Genomic DNA, 17,955 nt, shown 5'->3' on the forward strand with positions numbered 1-17,955 from the left:
CTGCTGCTGTCATATGGAAACCGAGAGCTCCAAGAGGAGTAAATAGAGATGGAAAGCTCTCAGAGGAAGGAATCGACCACATGCAGGTAGATGATCGTCCAGGACTTCCTGTTAGGTCTGTAAATGCAGAGGCATCATCAACCCCAGTGGAAAGAAATCAGTATTTACTGATATTTGTTTTGGAATTTGTTTGATGAACTCATTCAAAAAAAAAAAAATGTTCGATTGGATTTGCATTCAATATAAGATATGAAAAAATGTGTGTTATGTAGAAACATGTTCCAGTATGTGCCTATTGTGTGTGTCACATCCGTTTTTACTCAGTTTAGGACTTTTTTGTTAAAATATTATTTACAAAACATTAGAAATATTCAGCTTTCAGCTGAAATTTATAAAAACAAGTAAAAAGTTGATGCTACTTTGATCTTATTGGGTATTTAAGTCGAATCATGCAACAGTAATTCCTTCATCTCAAGCATTTTAAACAAAAGCTAACAACAGTGGTGGGAATACCACAACATAAAAATGTCAACGTTTCATCAGCTCATCATGTGTTAGATGTCGAGTCGTCTTGCAGCCAGAACATTTAGTGGTCTGTTCATGGTTCAGACACTTCTTTTGGCTTTTTTTTTTTTGCTGTTAGAGAACAGCATGTTATGCAGTAATTGTATTAGCACTGAACAGTTGTACGTATAAATTTAGAAGTTTAAAGAAGGTCAAATTAAGATCACCTGTAAGGGCTATAATGCATTTTAGGTTCATTCTGACATGAAAAAAGCTGAATATCCATAGCTTTTTGTGAATAGTATGTGTGCACACAGATGAAAGAAAATCTTTCCTTTTTTCATCCATTATACAATATCATAAATGTATTTACAACATTTGCTGTAAGAACTGACTATTTTAAATTAAAAAAAGGGGGGTTGGTTTGAATATTTGAGGTTTTGTGCTTAACACTTGTTTCATTACAGGCTAATGGACTGGAGTGGCTGAATTTCCACCTACAGGTTTAGATAAATGTGTGATAAATTAAGCACTTTTAACATTTACATCATCCTGTACCTGCAGACGGATTAACATTTAAAGCAGACATGTCTTATACTGTTTCGTGTGTGTCCTGTCAATGCAGCTCATTAGCATAGTTTTCATGGTTTGACGCATCAGTAGGGACTACTTTTTTATACGATCATATTTTGTCCTCTTTAAACATTTAGAGATCTTTTGTTTAACAGCTTGTTATGTATATTTTCTGCAGATTTTCCCATAAATTGCTGATGTTGCTTTAGATGTTTACATATTAAGGTCTGACGTCTTCATCTTGTAGTGTCGTTAACTCCATTAAAGTTCATGCTAAGAAAAACAAAAGAAAATGTTTCGTTGCATGTTTTATTTTCCTTTGGACAATAATAAGATTTTTTTTAACAAATAGCTGAGATGACAGTTATTATTAAGATAAAAATAGTAAAAGTGACAGAAACAGTAATGAGAACACTTTAGTTTATCATTACATACTCAAACCAGGTAGTAAAGATAGCTCAGGCAGGTTTATTTCTGTACTTATTGTAATAAAATTATATTTACTAAAATTTTGCACAATTTCAATTAGCTTTAAAACTTCTCTGTTGAAGGAAAATAAAGAGACATTAATGTGATTAAAAGAGCTCAAATTTCAAGTCTAAACATACATCTAAAGGCAAATTGACACAAAAGACATTTGTCAGTTCTTCACAGAAAACACAACTTAATTTTATTTCTTTGGAAACTTACAGAATCCTAATATATGAATACATATAAATAAGAAAGGCAACAACTTCCTTCATTAACACTGATATTGTATTTCAGGTTGAACTATATTTGTATTATGTTTGATTTAAAAGAAAAAGTACAAATTGCTTTGGAAATATTTTATTTTTTTAATATAATTTTTATTGTGTCTTAAGACTACTGAAAAAAATAATCTTGTAATATTAAAAAGAAGCAAAAAGCAGGAATAATGACTCTCTAACAGTCATCTTTTTGATTTACAGCTGCCATCTTTATACGTTCATTTCCTGGAACTGATGAAAGCAAATAGATTATTTCCTCAAACGTCTACAGAGAGTGATAACACGCAGCAGTAAAGGCTGCTTGCAGGCTGATCAGGTACATAAGATGTTTTACATGCTGCAGCAACTTTTACACTCTTAATGGCTAAATTAGAATATTTTGCAATGTTAAATCAAACTGGACATTTTGGAGGCTTTTTTGTGACGAGCTTGAACTGTATTGTTTTATATTGTTTATGATATCCAGTAAATGAGGCTAGTTTTCCACTTTTCCCTGTTGGGAATTACAGTATTGTATAGTTTTTAATCAGATTTTTGTTTAACCTGACAAATGAATGTGACTCATTTTACCTTCATTTACAGGCACTCACCAAATGTCTGTCTGTTGTTATCACAGTAATTTATGAATGTTTGAACATATAACAGTATAATCCCACTTTACTCAGATACACATATTTCCCCAGTTATGTGTAAATGCATTTTGTTGTAGATTTGTATTATCTTATTTGAAATTAATCCAATAAAAGCTGATGCAACAAGAATCTACAGGTTTTCCTTGATTATTGTTATTATTTTGTTTTAACATTGTTCACATGTCTTAAAACTTTTTGAGTCTTTCTTTTACTGACTCTGTTAGTGCTTGTGGTTCGGTCTGCGGTATTTTTTGTGGTCTTTTTGTTTCAGAGTCGAGATGAGCTCAAAGCTGAGCGAAGCGATAGCATCTCAGTGAACATGGCTCCGTCTATCCTCTCTCTCCAGCACACAGGAAAGAGTTGCGCACACTCCCTGAGACCCGGACAACCACTAACTCAGCGGAGCCTTTGCACTACTCAGTCACACAGGTGTGAACATGCTTTTGTGTGTGTATGTGTGTGTGTGTGTGTGTGTGTGTGTGTGTGAGGGAGAGAGAAACTTACATTTTACAAAAATGGCTCTGTAGGCTGTATTTTAAGATTAAAACAGTAAAGCCTCTTTGCGCATTAGGGAGGTAATTTCAACAGAAACTGAATATGATGTGAGTTTAAACATCAAAAGTAAAAGAAGAAACCAAACTCTGTCACTCTCCTACTCAACTTCCGCTAAACACAATATTGACAATGGAAGTACAACACCCACTTCCAAACCTCTCCTTACACACTCACACTACAACTCAACATGCATCTTAAAGCAGAGACCTTCTCAGGTCCTCAGTTATTTACGCTTCAGCCATTTGTGTCAGTGGAAACGTGAGTTTGGCCACGTTGTACCTGTGTTGTTTTTATCTTTGCAAATGTAAATGTCATCAGTCTGCAGGAGCGCTTGTTTGTATTGAAAGGGACAGATTTGTAAACGATTAGACATGTACAACTTTATTGGTTAAACAAAATTTCTCTGAGACAGATGTGTGAATTCACAATTCTACAGTTCTTTGAAAAAAAAGGTGCAGGAAAACAGGATGACAATTAAAGAGAGAAAGAAAAAGTATTTCAATTTACCTGCTCTGTAGTTTTTGTATGTATATAAATAAACTTATTCGTGCTTCACGTTTAATGAATTGACATTAAAACTATTATGGATGGACTGAACTGGAATAAACTGAGTTCAGTTTATTCTGTAAAGTTCCATTATATTACTTGTTGCTGTATAAAGAAACTGAATCGTATAAACTGCTTTTATTTAACTGCTCAGGAAAGAAACACATCAGGATATCTTAATTAACCTGATGCCTGTCTAACAAGCAAACAGTTCTTTACCATTTTATATCTGTTCAACAATAATCTGAAAAAGCCAAACAATATCTGTTGAAGTGAAAACAGTCCGTTTATAAATGATGGCATCATCTGCATAATGTTCAATGACAAAAATAATATAGGTGAAAGGTGACGGCACAGAGCTCTGAACATACCAGCGTTCTGTCTAGTCAAATATACAACAAAACATCAATATATCACAATATGTTACATCATTCCTGCTCTTTTCTGACTGACTCATTTCACTGTATTTAACATGACATGTTGTCAGCAGCGGAGCAAATCTTGAAGATGCTTCAGGTCAGACGGTTCCAGCTCAGCGCCTGCAATCACACAAGCCGGCTTCATTAGCTTTAATGAAGTTCATTAGTCTAACATCACATGACACATATAGAGTGCTTACTTTAAGTCTGATAAAAGCTGCAGATGCATGGCTTTAGGTCATCATTCTCTTCCTTCATAGAGAAAAATAAAAAGGCAGAATTTACAGCATCTTCAGAACAAACTGTTTCGGAAGTGAAATGAAATGTTTTCTAAAGCTTTTTAATATTATTATTGTAATGGGAAAGAAAGGGAAAGAAAATACAGCCAAGCCAGCTTTATTTATAAAACACTTTAAAACAGTAAGTACTGATCAAAGTGCTGAACAGGAAGAATGCATACAATGTTTAAAAGACATAAAATAATACAGCCATTATTCAGGATCCGGACTTACTTCACAAAGTGGTGCTGACACTTTTTGGGAAGTCCTATCGGAAGGAATGATTAAAAGAAAGAAAAACATCAGACAAGCACATGAAAAACACATTTTTTAAATTGAAATGTTTATATTTCAAATCTGTGACAAGAATATTTTCATTTGATGGCAAAATTAGTTGCATCACCCAACATAAACCTCTCCCAACTGGTGTACTTTTCTCTGCCTGACTTCATGTGAGCGCAATGAACAGGAATACTACTCACGGCTGTAGTAATACAATATGCAGAGAACAGCGAGAGCCAGGGCTGCTAGAAGTCCAACCAGTGTCCACAGAACATAGTACTCACAGAAAACTGCAACAGTAAACACAGCTCATGATTTTTTAGACTGGTTATAGTTATGTTGATTTCGTTAGAGATTTGGAGATGGTTACGTATTTTATGCAGCCTGTACATCATTGCAAATGACTTAAAGACCTTGGACACAATATGTTTTTACATGAGATACATATGAAGTGTTGAAAAATCCCGAAAAACTTACCCGGTGGATATTTGAGATTGCAGCGACAGCCCTGTGGTATGGGTTTCCTATTGGAGTTTTGGGATTTCGTGGTTGGGGGTATTGTTGGAGGGGTCGCTGTTGGATAAAGACCAAAAAACCATGAAGACAAAGCGAGAAAAAGCACCCGGACATAACAAAATAATTTAATAAGGATTAACAAGGCAAACTGCCATGATGAACATAATAAACAGGTCCAACCAGACTCTTTTGGACAGTTTTATTCTGCAGGCATGAGATGTTTGCAGCATGCGGTTCTCCAGCTGGCTAAGCGGACAGGTTTTTTTTTTTCTTTTTTATATTTTCACTGTTTTGCTCAAAAGGATTTACATTCTTGTCATTTGTTTAGTACCGCAGCACCAGTGAGCCTAAATACGTGCTGACCCATAAACCAAAGTAACAGTCAAACAATAATTCCTCTAATACATACTGATGCATTTTCGTCCCTTAATAAAAACTTAATCAGTCACTGAGCTGAGTCCATGAACTCTACAACAAGCAACACAAACTTAAGGTTTGAGAAGTAAGACTTTGGTCAGAACCTTAAACTGAAAACAATTATTTATTGTTAATTAATTATTAATTCATTTTATTACATATTTACAATTTCTGCGATTGCAAGATCAGATAACAGTGGAACATTACAGTGTAAAAACAAAATAAAACATAAGATGAGAACTTTAATCAACGTCCTCTGGTGCACTTAAATCTGAAACACTGCAGTTGCACTGCAAACAGTGGGATCTTCATGGGGGAACAGTCTTTATATTAAACTGATTATACACCACAGTTAATCCCTCCTTCCAAAATACTTTTCTCTACCATCTTCCACTTGAAATCAAACATATAAACTAAAACCATTTTTGACAACTGATATTTAATTTGGACATTCGACTGCTGGAAACAAAACCGTCTGCATTTCAGCATACAAACCTCCAGGCCGAAGAAGAGTCCCGGGTCTAAACTTTTCTGTATCAGTTCTCGTGTCCTTCAGGACACAAGAATAAATCCCGGCGTCTGCCTCAGTCACGTTAATGATGCGCAACACAAAGGATGAACTGCCTCTCTTGCTTAATTTATACCGGTTCGTGTCCACTTTCCCATAGATGACACGGTCAGCATTGTTGCTTTTGCCAATAAACTGTATTTTGCCTTTGCTGGGGACCGTGTGGAACCAGAAGACATTGTCGCAGGCCATGTTTTGACAGTCACAGTCAAGAGTCTCACTGCTAGAGATCTTAGGGTAAAGAACATTGACGGGTTCGTGCAGGATCTGGCTTGAACCTGGGGAGAGAAAACAGAGGGATGTTTCTTCTTAGACACTGAAAAACCAAGAGAATACAGTACAGATCAGGACAGTGTTAATAGATTAGGACTGTTTGATTAAACTGGAGCATTAAAATAAGTCAAGGTAAAAAAAACTCAAGGACTGTGTTGACACTCTTAAGAGGGTTACTAAAACTTATTTTAATAAATAAAAGCTGGCATGTTCATCATAAGGCGTTCATAAAGCAAAAAGCCTCAACGGTTTGCAGCAAGACAAAGACTGATTATAAAACAATGAAGGAATCGCGCTTCTCGGAAAGCAGAAAAGAGCCAAAAGTAACAGGTGATTCTAAAAAACACTGCTCTCACCAAAGGTTTTACCAAAGTAGAAATAAAGCTGAACTATGAAGAAATCTTAAACTCTACGATGGTGACATTTTAAAACAGCTTTGAGGAACGACTGCTTAATGTTAAAGAGCGGCCTTCGCTGGAAGTCATTTAATCTCTTATCTCCTGTTAGACATGTACATACATTTGCAGTGTATACCTGTTGCAATACTCTGTTTTGACATATCTAAAGGTGAAAAGATGACTGTGGGAAAGGTTAAAGATTGCTTTTTCTTAAGTTTGTTGGATAATCATAGAATGCACAAACTGTGACACAAAACAAATCACCAAAGTGACTTATTAATATATTTGTTAAGGTGCAATGTGCAGTGTAAATACTTCGTTTTAATGGCATAAACACAAGTAAATAAAAAGCTGATTACTATGTTGACTACCATAGCGACCAATCGTACGGATCGTACGCATAACATCAACTTAACAGCATAACAATGCACACAATGTATACCTGCACTGTAAATCTAAAAAAAAACAAAAAACAAAAACAAACAAAAAAAAACCAACTTTTAAACATCAAATCAAATGATGTGTGAGGTCTGTATAAACACATTCTACCATCGGGACTGTATGTGTGGAGCAAAGACATGAAGTAGAAGTAAAAACAACAGAGCTGCATCAGTTTAGACGAGAACATCCTTCGCTTCAGGCCGCCTGACAGAGAAATGATGTCGACAACACCGGGGGCTTGAAAATGCTGGAGGAACAAAGGGGTCTTACCGTATGTCCAAATCTGTGCTGCCATCAGAGTCCATGCGAGTGGCAGTGGGATCATTTTGTCGGGTCGCCAGTGTGTGTAGAGATGACTGATAGCTGAGAAGGGCTGATACTTTCTTTTCCTGCTATCTATCTGTCAGAGGTGATGGGAGGAACTGTGCTGACGGGGTCCTCAGTCTTTAAGACGACACCCTGATGTGACACAAACAGGGCCTATCAGAAGGGCCCATACTCCAGCTACAGTGCATAGACACACATACCACACACAAACACACAAATGAAAAAAAATGGCATGATTTAAAATGTGAGCAAAATGGATCATTAGCAAAGACAATGTAGCAGAAAAACGAAGGCTTTCCATCACATTATAATGTTTCTCTAACATGTGCCCAACAATCCTCTCATCAGAGGCGAAGAACACACAGTTCAACAAACACAAAATAAAGTGTTTCGTATCGCACATGACAAACAGCTGAAGACATGTAGCACAGTTTTATGAGAGTTGACATGATGCCACATATCAAACAATAAGTTATATTCTCTGAGCAGCAGCTTGCAGGGCTGTGGTCTCTGCCCAGGTGCGTGACCTAGAGCTCAGCGGAGCCCTACATGCATGTATGCACGCTTGTATCATGCCTCACTGCAGAGCGACGGGGAAATACCAGTGTATGCAGCATAAACTGCACACTGAAATATTACCCGGCAATGAGGGGTTACTAGTACAAACTTTAATCCTCATTGTTACACATTACTTCTAAATACTCACTATACCAGCATGTAAAGAGCTTTTTAAGTTCAGTCTTGTGGAAAACGTGTTTAGAGGCTTGTTAAGGAAGCTTTTAGACCAGGAGTCAAACTCATTTCAGTTCAGGGGCCACATACAGCACAACTTCTTTTAACAGTGATGCAAGGCTGAATCAGTCACATGAAAGCAAAATAACGTAAATAATTTAAACGTCACATTTTTCTCTTTGTTTTAGTGCAAAAGACTACAAGTACATTATCGAGATGTTTACATTTCATGAACTAATAAGTGTAGAAAAAATACGATTACCCTGAAATTGATGAAACAGCAGTTTCAATTTTTTTTTTTTTTTTTTTTTTTTTGCATCATTTACACATTAATTACAAGGTTTAATCACAGGTTTCTGGAAAAAATAAAACATGTCACATTATAACCAGAGTAAGTCTTCCAGATCTAGAAGTTATTTTAAATGTCGACGTGTACGTTTCCATATCTGTGTAGTAACGAAGGCCACCTGAACTGACTCACCTTTTACAAACTGAAGTGAGATTAAGAAAAATATAAAATAAATAAAGTTGTCTGTCTTGTAAATGTTTTATATTTAAACATAAAAAAATGCAACCTCACATGGACTTACGGTTACTTTTATTATAAAACTGCTGTTAATTTCTTTTACCTCATTTTCATATAGACCTAATTCACCCCGTGGGCCAAATTGGATCCTCTAGAGGGCCAGTTTTGGCCCTCAGACCATATGTTTGACACCCCTGATTTAAACAGAGGCCTGTGAAGATTTTGCACATGAATAAGTTTTTGCTAAATATGTTTTCAGCAAAAACTTTAATAAGATAAATGAATGGTAAAATCATCTTCTTAGGAATGTCGTGTCGGCTTTGATGGTTAGAAATGGACGTTGCTTTCATATTCTGTATCTTTGTTTAATTTGGATTATAAATAAATTGATATTGAACTTTCACAACCCAAGTTCCAGCTTTAAAAAGTGTCTGTCTTCATTACATGGCAGTGAAAAAGAAGACGTGTTTCAGGTAAACTTCATCCTGCAGTTCAACGCAAAGCTTGAAAAGACATGAGAAATAATCTGCAATGAATCAATTATGAATGGTTTTTAGTTTGTTTGATTTTTTTTCTTTTTCTTAACTAAATATACACTTTAATAAAAAAAAACAATCTATTTGTCATGTAAGTCTGTGTCACAGGATCATAGGTCTGAGGCAAATACAAGCAAAAAAGACTTAAATACATGATTGTCCAACACTTAAAAACAAACTACTTAGATAATAACAAGTAAAAAAACTGGTATGATAATAATTATAATACTATGTTTAAAAATTTAAATCTTCACGTTGGTATAACTTTTGAATGATCCAAAGTTCCATCAATTTACTGAGAAAAAAAAACAAAAAGAAAAATAATTTAAAAAATCCAGCAATAAACAGCTAATCTGTACATAATCAAATCTCAAATTAGTGCACAACTGATCCGTTCTGACATAACTGAGAATCAAACCAACTGTTTTAATACCAAATTTATGTATGCGGCATTCACAGGACAAACTGAGACACTGGACGTTCGTTTAACGCAGTTTTCCCAAAATGAAAAGGGACATCTCCATCGAACCTCCTTCGTTTTAGGATCGCCTCGCTGATCATCCACAGAGTTCCTTGATCAGACTGAAGATCCTTTAAATATCAAATAAATGTTGTTTTTGGATTCTTCTGTGTCTGCATGACAGGTTAGGGTAAGAACGGTCTGGCGGGGGCCTTAAATTGAGAGGATGTGGCAGCAGACAGCTCTACGGGGGTCGAAGATCCGAGCGAGAAAGGGAACGAGACCACAGGATTCTTTGAAAACAGGAGATCTCAGGGGGCTTCAGAGATGCTCTTTACACATCGCAGAGCGACGAAGCCTTTGATGGTCTCTGCTTCAACGCTTCAAGCAAAAGCCGAGATGTTTGCCTCTCATTTCATTTCTCTACTCATTTTCTTACTTCTAACACTCCATCTGTACATCCAGTTCACAGAACTTTGTGTCAGAGATATAGGACCTTGTTTGGTTCCCATCAGCAGTTTGTTTAAACTCAGGTCCAGACCTGGCTTACCGAGAATCTGACTTTAACACCTCTAAGACATCTGTAGCAGACAACACATCCACTTTCTTATTTAGATTTAGCATCACTCTCTGTAATTAGGATGTAAGCTTTTGAATAATTATTAAACACAATGGCAAACTCTTTTGTGCAAATCCCTGCTTTATAATCCTTCTTCCGTTCACAGCTTAGAAAAATGTAGAATATTTTATCAAGTTTGTCCAGTATTCACTATGCAAATCAGGCACATTAAGATAATTCATTATATACATATATATATTTAAAATAAAAGAAAATGTGTAAAGGCTTTCCTAGGAGCAGCTTTGATGTGCACAAAAGAACAAACAGATTGGCCTGTTACACTGCTGCACCATTCAAATGCCCAGAGCTGCATGTAAAACTCTTCTGAGGGGATTCTTGGGAGTCAAAAAAAGAATTTACATTTAAATTAAAAACACATTTTTTCTGCTGCAAACGTAGCTGATTAAATATTGACTTTCCTTTTCTGCAGGTACTGTGAACTAGCTTTGTTCAACTTGTCATGCTAAACTTGTTTTCTGAGGTTTCTGAGGATCTGTACTCACTTCAACCTGTGCACCTGTATGACCCCAAACATCACATGTGTTGTTTGGATGTGCAACTACATCCACAACATATTGGCATGCACACTCTTCATTGCAGAATAAGGAAATGCCTCAGCACTCTACAATCTTTCTCATCTTTTGTGCTTGTGATATGCTGCTCTGTGTGCAACACACCCATAATTTATCCATCAAGTATTCTCTAAATCCGGCATATGTTGACCCTTTAAACATCTCTTACAGCCTTCTTTCAGACTTTGGACCTGTGAGTGAAAGCACCCAGAAGTCCAGAAGGAATGAAATGACTAAGCTTCCAGCATCTATGAACTTTTTTTTTTACTGATGTTCTGAATGAAGCTCAACAGCGCCAACCACAGACCGCAGTAAGGATTACACTTGATCAAATTCTTGGCAGAAGCAGAAATTCTTCATTGACAGTTAATCAGTGATGCGATAAGACTAAAGCATAATTTGACAAGAACAGGTATAAACGCCGCAGCCAACAGTTCGCTGTGCAAAAGGATTGCATTATATTACTTAACATTATAGTAAAAAGTAAAATAATTTAACTTGATTCTTTAATAATTTTATATTTGCAAAAAGTGGAAAGTTCAGAGGACAGGGGTCAGCTGCTCCTGCCAGTTCAACAACCCAGAATAGAGTCGTCCCACAGCTTCTCCTCCTCTGTCCTAGTGTCTACTCTCTCTTTTGTTTTCTTCTTCTCTTTCCTGTATTTGGGTTTGGTTGGCTTGTCGTGTCCACTGTCACTTTGCTCAATGTTAAAGTCAGACTGTAAATGTACTTCCGTCTCATTTCTATCCTCCGCTGTATGTTCTGGCTGTAAAGTTTCCATCTGCCTTTCGGCTTTAACTGCTTCAAAGTTCTCCTGCTTGTGTTTTCTTTCTTGTCGTCTCCACTTGCCATGAATTTTTAGCTTTTTTCTCCTTGCCTCCTCCTCTGAATCCACAGACTGCTCTCTTCCCTTCTCCTCTGAGTCATAATCACTCTCTTGCCTCCGGCGTTTCTTCCTCCTTTCCCCCTTCTCTGAGACTTCATCTCCTCCCTTCCTGCCTCTGTCCCTCTTGGTTCTTAGAACCCTCCTCTTTTCTCTGGGCCTATGCTCACTTGCTTCACTGTCACTTGTGAGAGTGCTGTCGGAGGAATGGGTTGTGGATGAGGAGGTGGTGTATGTGGAGGAACTAGAAAGTCTTCTTTGCCGTCTGCTGTTTGTGGGCCAGCTGGTGGACTGTGAGGAAACTGAGCATTGGAGGAGGGGAGGAGGGCAGTTGAAGTCCCGTCCATGAGGTGGCCAGGGTGGACCCGGATAAGGAGGATGCCACATTCCCGGGTGGGACATATGAGAAGGGTTGGAATTGGAAGGGATAGCTTGATTTGTTTCTATCATATCCCACTCTGCTAATTCTTCTTGATTTTCTTCTTCTTTGTTTGCATCCTCCTTTTGTGTGCCATCTTGAGGAAGAACTTGATTGGCCTTTGGGGTGATTCCACGAGCCTTCTGAACCTGGATGTAATCTGCCAGTTCATCTGCAAATGTGCTGTAGACTTTTGGTTGGGATTTAAAGAGGTCACTAATCTTCTTCTCCCTGCTCAGGAACACAGAAACAGAATTACTATTTAGTGAGTTGAAAGTCAAAGTCATGTTAAATGTTAGCAAGTAAACAAAAAACAAACAATTTGGTTCCTATTTGCATATCCATCCATCCATCCACATCCATCCATCCATCCATCCCAGCCACGAGATGTAGTCCGTCCAGCGTGTCCTGGGTCTTCCCCGGGGCCTCTTTCCGGTGGGACGTGCCCGGAACACCTCACCAGGAAGGCGTCCAGGAGGCATCCTGACCAGATGCCCGAGTCACCTCATCTGGCTGCTCTCGATGCAGAGGAGCAGTAACTCTACTCTGCATAAACTGGCTGAAATTATTTTTAGATTTCAAACAATATTTCAAAGCGTTTCTATTTTGTACATCCAGCAGACAGAAAAAAATATGACCATCCACTTAAACTGTGTGTACAGTAAAAATCAGAGGAACTTTCAATACTGAAAGCTGCTAATACTGTACCTTCATTCGAAAATTAAAAACCAAAACAGGAGCGGGGAAAGCGTAAAAAGTGTAAGAAAATATCCTTGAATTAAATTAAAAACTATTTCAAATGATTAGTTTAGTAAGTCTGAAACACATCATGTCCTGCCCCTGGTAGGGTTACCTTGTTGTACAGTGATCAGGTGCAGCAGCACAGTGGTATGATGCTGATATTCTATCAACACAATCGACGTGGACTAAATGCTGCAGCTTAAAACGGGTTTGGCTCCTATTCACTGATTATTAAACCGTAAAAAGGCCTTTCAAGCAGGGACTGACGTGGCTTTGCCACACACCATGTCATATGTCAAAGCACAGAGGCTGGACAGGGAGTTGAAGCTAATCTGCTGCTGATACCTTTGAGCTGGAAAGGAAGGTAATAACAGAGGTAACATGTTCCCTCCATGGCATGTGCTTACACACATCAAGCCAGAATCACAGAGTGGACTATATTAAACAAATGGTGCTGTCGTCACTCACCTGATTCAGCAGTGTCAGCTTGATGTGTAAAGAGCCACCTCAAGTTTCATTTTGATCTTTATTAACTGCACAATGTAAGCTAATGCTTTGAAATTAAGAATATGACTTAGGACCGCTCCCCTTGTCACTGGGTTGTCACTTTACATTAATCAGAGGCATAAAACATTATTTTACTGTTAATGCTGCATAACCTACTTTTTTTTTTGCTAGGGTACACCTTCCCCTTAGTCCAGCTTAGCAGATGGACAACAGAAAGCTGGAGCCATCTGACAAGATACTTGCAATTCCCCTGTAATCATACCGTGCTAATAGCAGTCTGATTACCAGCAAAGAGTTGCCAACCTGTGTCAAACACCTGGTCTGGAGGTTTATGAAGTGATGTGTAAATGTTCTGCAAAGGCTGGGTGAATTGTAGTGAAAAATCACATGATGACAGCAAACATGGAATGTGTGTGAGAAAAGTTTTCTCTTACCTGATCTGGTGTTTGTTACCCTGCATGTGAGCCTGATACGTCTCCACAGAGTGTAAGAGCACACCACACATATGACACATTAGGTAGCTGGCTGGAGATAAAAGGTGCAGAAAAAACGTATAATGGCATAAAACATCAAATTTCCTTTATTGTATTTTAGTTTTATTTCTAGCTGTTTCCTAACCTGTTTCCAAGTCTTCTCAACGAAGACATGCAAAATCATTTTTGTGCAAATCAACTACAGTCACTCACTGAAACTCTAAGCTGTTATTTATCTGTTATTTATCTGCAGCCTCTGCTCGGACAAAGTCTCCATGGTTAAGGGGGTTACCCAGATCAAATATCGGATTATATTTGAGATAGCTTGGTGGTTTTTGGACATTTTTTTTGCTGTTGTTTTCCTTTATGTTTATGTTCATATAATGTGTTAACATATTTAAGATAAAATGTACTTTTATTGCTGAAGTGCAGGATCCCGTGATACCTTGTTGCACATCTTCTCCGAGCTCTTTGAGCAAGTCCTGTCTCGCCTGAATCCTCTGGTGTTTGCGTCCATTGTAGTGCTGGAAGGCCATCTGGGGATTGTTGAAGGAGGCAGCACAAAGGGAGCAGTACTTTTTAGGATCCGTGAGAGCAACATCTGTGCTAGGGGAAGCAGAGTCATCTGTTGGGTCCACACAAAGCTCCGTGTCACCCTCTGGGGAGGATTTCTGGTCAAATTTGTCCGGATCCTGAGTGAGACTTGGTGAAGTACATGCTTCTGGGTCTCTGTCTGTAAATTTAGTGATAAATGATGAATGTCTACTTTATTTCTGTTCACTCTCTGGACATTAAACAGAGCTGAAAGCACAGTGGAATCATCATGCTGTCAACAAAATATATTGCTATTCTGTAAATATTAAAATCCACATCACCGCCGTACTTATTAGTCACACAACGAGCACTTGCCTGGTGGATGAAGACTTTGTTTACGAAGATTTTTTGCATGGACTTTGCCTTCATAGTGTGATTTCGCCACGACATGGGAACTAAACACCATGTTACACAGCTCACAGAAACGGTTTTTATCATTAGGCATAGTCTGCTGTAAAAAAGAATAGACGTCAGACTGGAGACAGACAGTTCTTTTTTAACTAAATAAATAAGCAGAGAACAATAAAGTATTTACTTAAAAAAAAAAGATTATACATTTTTACAAGGTTTCTTTATGTCCCACATATGCTTTTAAAAAATATATTATGGAAGGAACTAGTTGCTTAATTAAACCGTGTCATATTTTAAGAAAATGATTGTTCCCAAAGTAAGAAGTAAAATCTCCAAATAAGAACTGACCTGGGATCCCTTGGCCTTCTCTGTTCTTACAGCATTTAGGAATACCCTGACTTTCTGAGCATGTTTCTTTCCCTGCAGTTAGAGAACACAGTATGTGAGGCGTTATCACAAAGACTCCAACTTTTGTTGTGTTAACAAAACCAAGAGCCTGGAAAGTGCTGCATACCTTGTAGTGAGACAGGCGGTGAGACTCAAATAGCAGCTCAGAACAACACACATGGCAATAATTGTCAGTGAGGAGACCCTTTAGTAGCTCCTCATCACTCCTTTCCCCTGTGTCACAGAATAGTGAATAAACAGGAAGATTATTTAAGAATTATGAGCAAATAAAAGGACAATGAATTTTGAAACTAAATCCAGATGGTGAGTAAATTTGTGCAAAGAAACACTGATTTTGTCCAAAAAAAAAAAATAATAAAAAGTTTAAACATGTTTTGCTAAGAAGCAACAAGATCAAAAGCTAAAAACTGCTCGTGTCTAATGTGTTTATTATTTCTTGTCTTTCTGGACATTAGTTTTGGAATATAAAAAAGGAAAACAGCTTCTTTAATAAAAGTGTCAAAATAGCTCATTTAAATTTGTAGTTATAAAAAAAAGGCACTAATCCACAACTAGTATATCAAATACTAAAATGATTTATCAGGACAAGATAAACTAAGGTTAGCTTTTTATGTTCACAACTTGTAATAAGCTAAAATTAAATTTAAAAATTCTGTTCACATTGTGGCTTTTAAGTAACAGGACGCTTTAATGGCATGTGAAGCGCAACTAAACAAAACACTGCACTGATAACATGAAATATGGCTCTTTTTTTGGTCTCTTTTCTCCTTGTTCAAGGCTTGATGTGTGTTCATGTTTTGCTAATGCTGCATCCATTTTGTAATTCCTAATAAAGATATTGTACAGTACTCCTGGAATCACAAATGTGCCAGAATTTAATGAAAATAAATAAATAAATAAAGAGGGAATTAGAGAAAACTGTGCTTATTCTCTTTTAATATGTCATACTAACTCTTATCAGGTAGAAATACACATTTTTCCTCTAACAGAAATTTAGGGGAATTCTGATCAGGAGTAAAGTTTTGTAATCACTGTGCTGAGGCTGGCATAAAAATTTGACAACTTTTCCAGACAAAGCCAGGCGCAGTAAATATTCATTATCTAATAAAACACAAACATTAGTATTAAAAAAAACACGTAGTATTGTGTCAGATTACTGTGAATATTAACTACAAACGTTGAGCCAACGGCTTGAAGAGAAAAATGTAAATGTTTATGAGAACAGCAATTTCTCTGAGGTACTTGCAAAAAAACAAACCAGAATGCACTTTTCCACCTGTTCTCAGACGTATTTATATGGCATTGATAAATAAAATGATGATTTATTATTAAATCTGCTGATTCTTGGAGGCAACAAATATACACATATTTAGCTAATTATAGGTTATGACCAGTAGATGCATTTTATTTTTTAGATGGAAATGTCACTGGAGATGTAATTTCTCCATCAAATCACTTTATAACCTTTTTTTCTTCTTAAACTTTAAACCGATTACCTTAAATTGAGTTTCAAAAAATATTTGGTGACTTTGTTTAAATAACTCCTCACCACATAAAAATAACTATGATGGCATATGATAACTAAGAAAATAGGGCAGTAAGTGTACAAATGCCTTAATTTCCTATACATACTTTGCGACATTTAGTCTACGAAGAACTGAAATCTAAAAAAGCTCCACGTAAAACACGATATATCCGTATCTGCCGATACATTTAAAACTGTACTTACCAAATGATAGTCTCATTATAGTAGACAGTGGCAGCAAAAGAAAAAAATTGTGTCTCAAAGTATGTGTTTGTACAATGTGTAGGTACAACTGTTTTAGTCTAATCCTAATGAACATTTGTTTATTTTAAACTTGATTATTAGTAGTATGAGAGAACGCCCTTCACAATAACAGCTTACGTGTACCCTTGCGCACCCAAGTTTGCTAATAGATTGTGTATTGCTTCGCTATCATGTTTTGACCTAATTAATACAAATGGGGAACCTATTTTAAACTATGGTGATAAGCTGAGGTTGTCTTGCCTTTCTGCTACTAAAAGGCAGTACGTTGCTCAGCCAAATAACGCTAACCACTTTCAGGAATTGTTCTTTAAAGGTTTGTCAAAGGCTGTTGTGGACCCAGTTCGCAGACACCAAATAACGAGGCGAACACGAGAAATCTCCCGACTTAGTATGATTTAAATATCAGAATGGCCAGAGTGTAATGAGACAGCTTAGGTGGGATATAACGTCAACACCTTCCTGCACGAGTGTACCTTTAAAACATTAGCTACAGATGACATTAGCGTGTTTAGCTAAGAAGCTACCTAGCTCCCTCGGACGAGCTGGCTAGCCAGTTAGCTAAAACAGCTAATGCTGCCACAGCATTTAAGGGCACACAACGGCTGAATTTTCACGTTCTAGACACAACTCACCTTCAACCTGAGTACTATCAATTTTAGTGTTTATTACTTTGTCAAGATCTACGACAGAAGCCGCGTTAGGGGTACTGGCAGTGTTATTTTGGGGGTCTGACTCCGCAGTTTGCGGAATACAGACGCTAGAATCCTCCATCCTTTTCCCTAGCTGTTTAGCGCATGCGCAATAATGTCAGGGTAATCGGGGCGTTTGCCCCGTCTTCTCTAGCTTTAGATGTGTTCCCTTATCGAAA

The 17,955-nt window shown here is 37.2% G+C and overlaps 2 protein-coding genes across 3 annotated transcripts; both read right to left on the reverse strand.

Moving 5' to 3' along the window:
- Window positions 1-3,377: 3,377 nt before the first annotated feature.
- cd8b (cd8 beta) lies at window positions 3,378-7,679 on the reverse strand. Its single transcript, XM_041980685.1, has 7 exons — window positions 7,422-7,679; window positions 5,967-6,317; window positions 5,016-5,111; window positions 4,739-4,828; window positions 4,491-4,524; window positions 4,179-4,230; window positions 3,378-4,098 (listed from the first exon to the last, which is right to left on the reverse strand). The coding sequence occupies exons 1-6, from the start codon at window positions 7,474-7,476 to the stop codon at window positions 4,212-4,214; spliced, it is 645 nt and encodes a 214-aa protein (XP_041836619.1). The 5' UTR covers window positions 7,477-7,679; the 3' UTR covers window positions 3,378-4,098; window positions 4,179-4,211.
- Window positions 7,680-10,348: 2,669 nt separating this feature from the next.
- zmat1 (zinc finger matrin-type 1) lies at window positions 10,349-17,895 on the reverse strand. Of its 2 annotated transcripts, none has more exons than XM_041981097.1 (7): window positions 17,720-17,895; window positions 15,405-15,511; window positions 15,239-15,310; window positions 14,855-14,987; window positions 14,391-14,678; window positions 13,907-13,997; window positions 10,349-12,455 (listed from the first exon to the last, which is right to left on the reverse strand). In XM_041981097.1, the coding sequence occupies exons 1-7, from the start codon at window positions 17,856-17,858 to the stop codon at window positions 11,495-11,497; spliced, it is 1,791 nt and encodes a 596-aa protein (XP_041837031.1). In that variant the 5' UTR covers window positions 17,859-17,895; the 3' UTR covers window positions 10,349-11,494. The 2 variants fall into 2 exon arrangements, with proteins under 2 accessions (XP_041837031.1, XP_041837030.1); XM_041981096.1 differs by having other exon boundaries at window positions 14,855-14,990.
- Window positions 17,896-17,955: the final 60 nt, after the last annotated feature.

This window comes from Melanotaenia boesemani, chromosome 3, assembly GCF_017639745.1.
Source record: "Melanotaenia boesemani isolate fMelBoe1 chromosome 3, fMelBoe1.pri, whole genome shotgun sequence".
In the NCBI taxonomy this organism is placed as follows: Eukaryota; Metazoa; Chordata; class Actinopteri; order Atheriniformes; family Melanotaeniidae; genus Melanotaenia; species Melanotaenia boesemani.